This window comes from Colobus angolensis, unplaced genomic scaffold (assembly GCF_000951035.1).
Source record: "Colobus angolensis palliatus isolate OR3802 unplaced genomic scaffold, Cang.pa_1.0 Scaffold66, whole genome shotgun sequence".
Classification (NCBI taxonomy): Eukaryota; Metazoa; Chordata; class Mammalia; order Primates; family Cercopithecidae; genus Colobus; species Colobus angolensis.
In genome coordinates this window covers 1,748,120-1,757,071 of record NW_012120265.1, presented here as the reverse complement: position 1 = coordinate 1,757,071, position 8,952 = coordinate 1,748,120, and the positions used below count along the sequence as shown (strand labels likewise).

The 8,952-nt window shown below is 50.8% G+C and overlaps 1 protein-coding gene across 5 annotated transcripts in view; it reads right to left on the bottom strand.

Annotated features, from left to right (window-relative positions):
• The window catches only part of FCHO1 (FCH domain only 1), a 45,132-nt gene that overhangs the window by 30,015 nt on the left and 6,165 nt on the right, over nt 1–8,952 (bottom strand). For 2 of the 5 annotated variants that reach the window (XM_011925759.1, XM_011925761.1), the window contains exons 2-5: nt 8,506–8,550; nt 8,186–8,275; nt 7,677–7,750; nt 238–329 (exon numbers count right to left, since the gene is read on the bottom strand). In XM_011925759.1, coding sequence (XP_011781149.1) covers nt 238–329; nt 7,677–7,703 — 119 coding nt within the window. In that variant the 5' untranslated portion in view covers nt 7,704–7,750; nt 8,186–8,275; nt 8,506–8,550. The remainder of the gene's footprint in view (nt 1–237; nt 330–7,676; nt 7,751–8,185; nt 8,276–8,505; nt 8,551–8,952) is intronic. The other 3 variants (XM_011925760.1, XM_011925762.1, XM_011925763.1) reach the window with 3 other exon arrangements.

The window sequence follows — 8,952 nt, the reverse complement described above, 5'->3', positions numbered from 1 at the left end:
AAAAAAAAAAAAATTCCCACCGTGAGAGGGGAGCTTTCGAAATCAGGTGATTGTTGTTTAAAAGGAGATATGGTGCTGACAGGGTTGAGAATCGGTCATTTCCAGGATCTTCTAGCCCCTCTGGTTTCTGGAATCCCCAGGGATCTAGCCCCTGACCATGTAGGGTGTTGTCATGAGGTGGGCGTGACTACAGGGTGGTGGGCGTGGCCCCTGGTGGATGGGGCTTGGGGACCTCACCTCTCCCGGATGAAGTCCGCCAGCTCCTTGGTGGAGATGGGCCCCTGCTTCACGCTGTGGTACAAGACCTCAAAGCCATGATTTTTCTCGCCCTGTAGGGGATGGGAGTAGAGACTGAGAAAGAATGGGGGGGGGGGGATCATAGTTGCTTAGCAACGGGGGCGTGGCCAAGGAGCAGAAGTCCATCCCCTTGGCTGTAGGGACTCGTTCAGACCTGAGCGAATCAGCTTGCTGCATTTCCCCTGGGCCATAGGATTGTCTATGGACCTTAAATTTGTCCAATCAGAGAGAAGCTTGGGATTTTCTTTTTGTCCCCTAGTTGCTGGGGAGGAATCTCATTTGTTCTGTGTCTTTGTCTCCTTCTGTCTTTGTGTCTCTGTTTTTCTGAGTCTCTCTGCCATTTTCGGTCTCAGTCTCCTCCCCTTTTCTCTGTCTTTCCATAAATGAGGAATTATATGGCCACAGGGGATATTGGAAGTCAAATGGAAACCGCGAACCTTAGAAAGAAGCTGAACCAGAGGGCTTTTGTATTAAAAAAAAAAAAAAAAAAAAAAAAGTGTGTTCAGCTGGGCGGGGTGGCTCACACGCCTGTAATCCCAGCACTTTGAGAGGACAAGGTGGGTGGATCACTTGAGGTCAGGAGTTTGAGACCAGCCTGGCCAACATGGCGAAACCCTGTCTCTACTAAAAATACAAAAATTAGCCAGGCGTGGTGGCGCACCTGTAATTCCAGCTACTTGGGAGACTGAGTCAGGAGGACTGCTTGAGCCCACAACTGCACTCCAGTCTGGGTATCAGAGCAAGACTGCCTCAAAATGAATGAATGAATGAATTAATGAATGAATGAATGAAATAAAAATAAATTGGAGTGGGTCACGCCTGTAATCCTAGCACTTTGGGAGGCCGAGGCAGGCAGATCACGAGGTCAGGAGTTTGAGACCAGCCTGGCCAACATGGTGAAACCCTGTCTCTACTAAAAATACAAAATTAGCCAGGCATAGTGGCGCACCCCTGTAATCCCAGCTACTTGGAAGGCCGAAGCAGTAGAATTGCTTGAACCTGGGAGGCAGAGGTTGCAGTGAGCCGAGATCGTGCCATTGCACTCCAGCTGTGGGCAACAGAGCAAGACTCCATCTCGGGAAGAAAAACAACAACAAAATATGTATATATATATACACACATATATACACACACACACACACACACACGAAAAGAAAAAGTCAAATTGTCTCTCTTTGCGACATGATCTTATGTATAGGAAAGCCTAAACACTCCGCCAAAAAACTCCTAGAACTGATGAACAAATTCAGTTAAGTTGCGAAATACAAATATCAACATATGAAAATCAGTAGCATTTCTATACACCATTAATAAAATAGCTGAAAAGAAATCAAGAAAGTGATCGCATTTACAATAGCTACAAAGAAAAAAAAAAGGTGTGTTGAATCAAGTTGCTGGATCAAACCAACCCTGAAAGCCACATTCCCCCATAATCATTCAATCTTAAAAGCCAATACAATCCCCGTTGCTTAAGTCACTGTAGTTGTGTTTTCTGTTCTTGTCAACGTGGAAACTCCCTCTATGAGAACCCAAAGTAGGGTCCAGGTTTGAGTTCTCTCCCTGGACCCAGCAAAGCCCAGCACAGAATAAGAGAAAGAAAGGGCATTTGAGTTTGTCGAAAAAATGAACAAATGATTCTGCTGTTACCTGCTAGTGCCAGTGGGAACTGAGCATTTCTACCCTGGTGCCTGAGAATGCCTTGCACAAAATCTCTTTACTCCAATTTCTGGGGTTGTCATGTTGGAGGAGGCTAGGGCTGCACTGTGTGACGCAGGCAAGTCACTGCCCCTCTCTGAGCTTTTAGCAGCTCCTCATTAAGATGGGGCAGGGAGGCTGTGCACGGTGGCTCATGCCTGTAATCCCAGCACTTTGGGAGACTGAGGCAAGCAGATCACTTGAGGTCTTGAGTTTGAGACCAGCCTGGTCAATATGGTGAAACCCTGTCTCTACTAAAAATGCAAAAGTAGTCAAGCACGGTGGCAGGTGCTTGTAATCCCAGCTACTCAGAAGGCTGAGGCAGGAGAATCGCTTGAACCTGGGAGGCGGAGATTGCAATGAGCCAAAATCACGTCACTACACTACAGCCTGGGAGACACCCATCTCTTACATGGGGATGATACAAGCAGCAACATAATCCATGTCAATGCTTCCCAAAGCCCCAAAGGCAACTCTAGCTTTTGCTAATTTGTAACATTAGTTATTAATAGTTAGCATTTGTTTTAAATTGGCTTATGTTTCTCCCCCAAAGACATTTATGTAAAAGAGCAACTTTTTCTGCCACTCTCAATGGAAAATTGGGACCCTTTGCCACATGAAAGGAGTAGGAAAAAACGAGGCAACAACTATATCTTAATGCCAGCCAGATTCTGTCACCTGGGAAGGGCATCATGCCTGAACACTACTAAGCTGTCCATTAAAAATGGTAATCAGGCTGGGCGAGGTGGCTCACACCTGTAGTCCCAGCACTTTGGGAGGCCAAGGCAGGCAGATTATCTGAGGTCAAGAGTTCGAGACCAGACTGGCCAACATGGTGAAACCCCATCTCTACTAAAAACACAAAAATTAGCCAGGAGTGGTGGCACATGACTATAACCCCAGCTACTCGGAGGCTGAGGCAGGAGAATCTCTTGAACCTGGGAGGCAGAGGTTGTAGTGAGCTGAGATTGTGCGGTTGCATTCCAACCTGGATGACATAGCAAGACTGTCCCCCACTGCCAAAAAAAAAAAAAAAAGGTGGTAAAACAGGAGACACAACATATTTCAGGATGAAGCAGGAATGCCTCAAATCATGGCTAATATTTAATGCTGATGTGGAGGTGCTGGCCAATGCAGTAAGATAAGAAAAAGAATTGAGACCAGATTATATGACCATCTACAGAAAACAAAAAAGAATAAACAAAATTAATAGAACTGAGGAAGAGGATAAAAGGCAAGACCAATATAGATTAAACACGGGGATTTTTTTTTCCTTAACAGGCGCATGCCACCACTATGCCCGGCTGATTTTTGTATTTTTAGTAGAGGCCGGGTTTCACCATGTTGGTCAAGCTGGTCTCGAACTCCTGACCTCAAGTGATCTGCCTGCCTCGGCCTCTCAAAGTGCTGGGATTACAGGCATGAGTCACCACACCTGGCCTCATACACACCGTCTGATACCACTTCTCTCTACCCCTTGCAGACCTGGTCCTCTGTGCCTGCTGTTGGGATTGGACACCTTTAGATTTGGACTTAAAACTCACCATAACAACTTTAAAACCAATGACTAGATGGGTGTGGTGTCTCATGTCTGTAATTTCAGCACTTCAGGAGGCTGAAGCAGGCAGATCACTTGAGGTCAAGAGTTCAAGACCTGACTGGCCAACATGGTGAAACTCTGTCTCTACTAAAAATACAAAAATTAGCCAGGCCTGGTGGTGGGCACCTGTAGTCCCAAATACTCAGGAGAACGAGGCAGGAGAATTGCTTGAAGCAGGGAGGTAGAGGTTGCAGTGAGCTGAGATCCCACCACTGCATTCCAGCCTGGCCAACAGAGTGAGACTCTGTCCCATTCCCCCCAAAAAAAGGTAATCAGCTGGGGTCTTGGGGTCTGATGGAATTGGGGACATTTTAGCATCAAATCAGGTCTTGTAAGAATACTGGAAGAGAAGGCTTGTGGAGGGATCTGATGCCATTTAAGTCCCAACACACATCAGTGAAGCCATCCCTCTGGCAGCATTTGGCCGGTTTTCCATAAATGGTAGTTTCCTGTGCCCTCCTCCAACCTGCCAGGTTCACCCTCCCAGGTACCTGGAAGCTTGAATGTTATATATATTTTTCTATGTTTGAGACAGGGTCTCGCTCTGTCTCCCCAGTTGGAGTGCAGCAGCACGATCATGGCTCACTGCAGCCTCAAATTCCTGGGCTCAAGAGATCGTCCCACCACAGCCTCCCACGTAGCTGGGACCACAGGCACATGCCACCATATCCGGCTAATTTTTTTGATTTTTAGTAGAGACGGGGCCTTACTATGTTGCCAAGGTTGGTCTCGAACTCCTGGACTCAAGCAACCCTCCTATCTCAGCCTCCCAAAGTGCTGGGATTACAGGCGTGAGCCACCACACTTGGCCAGAAGCTTGAAGGTTAAAGCCAGAAGTCACTGCTAGATAGTGTTTCCTGCTGCATCAATGGAGAAACTGAAGCCAAGACTGGGGCAGACCCAGGTCAGCCTCAAGCCCAAATCTCCCAATGGTCACAGTTCATTCTAGAATCATTGATGGGTCCCGATTGCCCACCAGACGCTGAAGTTCAAGTGCATGGCCTGGAATTGCCACTCCAGCCTCATCTCCTAGCTCCTTCTTAGCCTCACCCACAAAACAGCAAATAGCAAAGACAGGCAGTGCCTTTCCACCACCACACCTTTGTCCAGGCTATTCCCGCCATCAGCTCTCCAGTCTCCATCTCCTTCCACCCATCCACATCCTTCCACTTCTCAAGGATCATTGCCACCTGCTCTAGAAACTTCCCTAACTCTGCTCAACCCCCTCCCCACTTCACTGTTGCTCCCTCCAGCTCACCAGGAATATATTTTATTTTTTATTTATTTATTTTTTTAGACAGGGTCTCACTCTGTCACCCAGGCTGGAGTCCAGTGATATCTTGGCTCATTGCAACCTCCGCCTCCCAGGCTCAAGCGATCCTCCCATCTCAGCCTCCCAAGTAGTTGGGACCACAGGTGCACACCACCACACCCAGCTAAGTTTTTGTCTTTTTAGTAGAGACAGGGTCTTGCTATGTTGCCCAGGCTCGTCTCAAACTCCTGGGCTCAGGCAATCCACCATCTCAGCCTCCCAAAGTGTTTGGATGACAGACGTGAGCTACCGTGCTCTACCTATATTTTCTCTCTTCTTGTGTTTGGAATTGTACTTTCAAAGTTCAAGTGTCCAATCGCCTTATATGCACAGGGTCACTTTGGGTTGGTGACTTCATCTCTCTGGCCTCAGTTTCCTTCCTTGTGTGATAAGAGGGGACAACAACAGCACCCAACTCCCAGGGGTCTTGCTGGGATGAGGCTGGCACAGTGCTGGCCCCAGGAGATCCTCGGGTGAGGCTGCACCAGGCACCACCGCCCAGGCCAGCATCTGGGTCTGACTCAGAGCCAACTACTGGCCCGTTTCCCAGACCTGGCAAACCCCCAGCGGCGTCTGCCTCCCTTGGACTGGGCTGGCAGCCGAGGGTCCTAGGAGGGGCTGTCTCAGGTCTGTCTCTCCCACCAGAACTTCAAGACTTCAGACTTGCCTCAGTGCCAGCCAAAGTGTGGTTTTTGTTTTTTTTTTTTTTTTTTTTTGAGACAGAGTCTCACTCCATCGCCCAGACTGGAGTACAGTGGTACAATCTCACTGCAACTTCCACCTCTCAGGTTCAAGCGATTCTCCTGCCTTAGCCTCCCAAGTAGCTGGGACTACAGGCTCACGCCACTATGCCCAGCTAAGTTTTGTATTTTTAGTAGAGATGGGGTTTTGCCATGTTGGCCAGGCTGGTCTCCAACTCCTGACCTCAGGTGATCTGCCCCCCTTGGCCTCCCAAAATGCTGGGATTACAGGCATGAGCCACTGTGCCCAGCCAAGAGTGTGGTCTTTATAACAGAGCTTATTTATGTCCTTGTCCTGCTCACCCTTCCCCCACGACTCCCTAGTACACTTTATGCTTCAGCCCTGCCCTGGCGTGATGAGACTGGGGCATCCCTGTCTGGCTTAATCTCCCCTGATGAGAGCCTCCTTTGAGCCATCAGGACCCCGGCATCACCCAGCAAAGAACCAGGCTTCTGTGGCGGCTTCAATACCAGCAACTGATAAAAAGAAACCTTGCCAGTGACAGCAGGCCTCCCGGAGTCTGGGGGTGCATGGGGGTGCACGGGGTGGGAGTGGCGGTGCAGGAATTTCATCCCTTTTTCCCAGATGGGGAAACAGAGGTTCAGGCAGACAAAGCCATTTGCTCCAGGGCTTCCAGCAGAGCCCAGTTCGAATCCTGAACTCAAAGCTCTTAACCATTCCCTACCAGGATATCTTTGGGTGGGGTGGGGAAGTCGGGGGTGGTTTCTATTTTCTCTTTGCTGATCTGAATTTTCTGCAGCGAGCCTGCACGCCTCACGCAATTAAAAAGGATTTAAAATAAATGTAGGTGCCACTGTCGGGGTTCCAAAATGAGGGTGACTTCTGATCCTCAAATGGTCACCTCCATTACACAGTAGTACTAACAGGAGCTCAGAGAGGGGTAGCCCCTTGCTGGGGTCACACAGCCTTTCAGGGGCAAATCGAGGAGTCTGACCTTTGAAGAGAGGGTGGAGGTCACACCCCTGCAGGTGGCAAGGGAGTGCGGCCCCTTTAAGAAAGCGAGTGCCAGTAAGAGGAGCCCCAGCTGGGGAGGGAGCAAGGGCAGGAGTGGGGCTTGTTGCCAGGGGCAACCAGTCACCTAGCAACAGGCTTCCCCGCTGCAAGCTCAGGGCTTGCAACTGGGGAAGGGGCTTTCTGACCTGGTCCTTCCCTGACTCCTGGGCCCTCCCCTGTTTACCCATCCTCTGTGGCACCCCGTCAGCCTGGCTCTGCGGGAGGAGTCCCTGTTCCCGAACTTGCCACTCAGTGTCACACCTCTGGTCTTTTGCCCAGGCTGTCCCACAGCAAACACGATTCTGTGTCCTGGTTCCCACTGTAGGACCCCCAAGGCTGGGTTCAGCCCTGGTCTTGCAGGGCTGAAGGTGTCTAAGCTGGCTCTGAAGGTGTCTAAGTTGGCTCTGGGTTCCCTAGACTGGGGACTCCTCCCTTGGGGCTGGGGCTGGGATGGATGCTCTCGGAGGCCCCAGCATCTCCTAGGGCTGGCTGGGGATGAGGTCACAGTGGCAGGGAGAGAGGAAATGAATGAATGAAAACAAATCTGTCTCACTCAGCATCCCTTGGTCTACAGTAGGTGATCTCCAGCCTGAACAGTGGAGGGGTGCACAGGCCATAAGAGGCCAGGTCAGGAAAATCCCTCAATTCTCCAGGGTGGGAAGGGGGTGGAAATTCCCTGGCTGGAATGACCCTGGGTCCTGGAAGTTCAGTTTGGCCGTGGGTTTGAGCACTGACTCTGCACTTTTTCATGGGGCAACTTCAGGTTGCTTAGACGTTCCCACTCTGGGCCTTGGTCTCCCTATGACACAAGCTATGACTTACCCAAGGTCGTAAGGCCTGTGAGGTCTGGGATGGGTGTGAATTCAAACCCAGCCTGACTCTTCCAACTTTAACTTCCATCCCTTGCAGACCGTCTACCTGTCCAACACTCTACCCACAACTCTCCAGTCCCCCCATCTCCATAAAAGTCTCTGCAGCCCTGCCAGCATCTCCTGCCAAAATAAGAGTCGGTCTTACCCAAAAATGCTCCCCAAAATACGACATCCTGATGGTCTCTGTGGAGACCCCTGCAGGCCCCGTCCAGTGCCTGTCTGAAGAGAGAGGCAAGTTTGAGCTACAGAGTCATTGCCAGTGTGGGCTTGATGGGGGGAAAGTCCCTCCCTGTAGAGGAAGGAGAGAAAGGATGAAGGAGGAACTGAAAGCTCCAATGCTAACAGCATGCCAGGACCCCTGAGATAATTCAGCGCCAGTGCTGGTCCCAAGTAGCTCCAGCAGAGGGGGTCAGAACAAGACATAGATGCTCCCAATTCCACAGAGTCAGGACTAGACTAGGTGGAGGGACAAGAGCTGAGGGAGTCTAGATTGGAGGAGAGGGCATGGAATGTGGGGTTTTTAGGTGCGTGTAAGAGTTCATAGCAGTGGGTAGCAGCAGTGCTGGATGACCCCAACCTTGGCAGGAAAACTCTGATCCACTTCACAGATGAGAAAACTGAGCCCTCCCCACCCCCAGAGGGGAAGCCACTTGCCAAGATCACACAGCTAGGAAGGGACAGTAGATTTGCACTCTGGACTGGCTGAGCCCAGACCTGAGCTCTCGGCTCCACTCCAGGCAGCTCCTGCAGGAAAAGGTTTGAAGAGAAATAGATGCAGGGGCTGTGATCAGCCACATGGAGGTTGGGGTCCCTGAAGTGTCCCTGAGGGTCCCCTGGGGTCTTCTGAATTCCTCTAGGACAGTCCCCACCTTATGCACCCTCCTGGGAGTCAGAGCTCACTCCTCACTGTGATGACCCAGCTGGCACTGCTGCCCCCATGAGACCCAACCCTGCCCTCGAAAGCCAGTGTTCACCTGGTGTCTGAGTCACTGTCCAGCTCCGTGCCTCAGTTTCCCCATCTGCAAAATAAGAAGGAATGCTTAGAAGGGATCTTGCTGGGGAAACCCAGGTGTTTCTGCACAAAAGGCTGGGTCAGGCCGCCCGGCAGGGGACGGACAGGCAGTGTCCTTGGCATGTTCTAGAGGCCAGGCTTGTCACTGGAGCCTGCAGGCCTCATTCATAATTCATGACCCCACAGGCAGCTCGGTAGCAGCCGGGAGCCTGGGAGGCACAGCGGCAGGAGTGACAGGGACCCGCGACCACAGGATGGAGAAGCTCCGGGGGCCTTCCCAGGAAAGGACTGAGCAAGACCTTGGGCAAGGCTGCCCCTCTCTGCGCCTCAGTTTACCTAATCTTGAAAGTTAGTTTAGGCTAGGAGTGGTGGCTCACGCCTGTAATCCCAGCACTTTGGGGGACTGAGG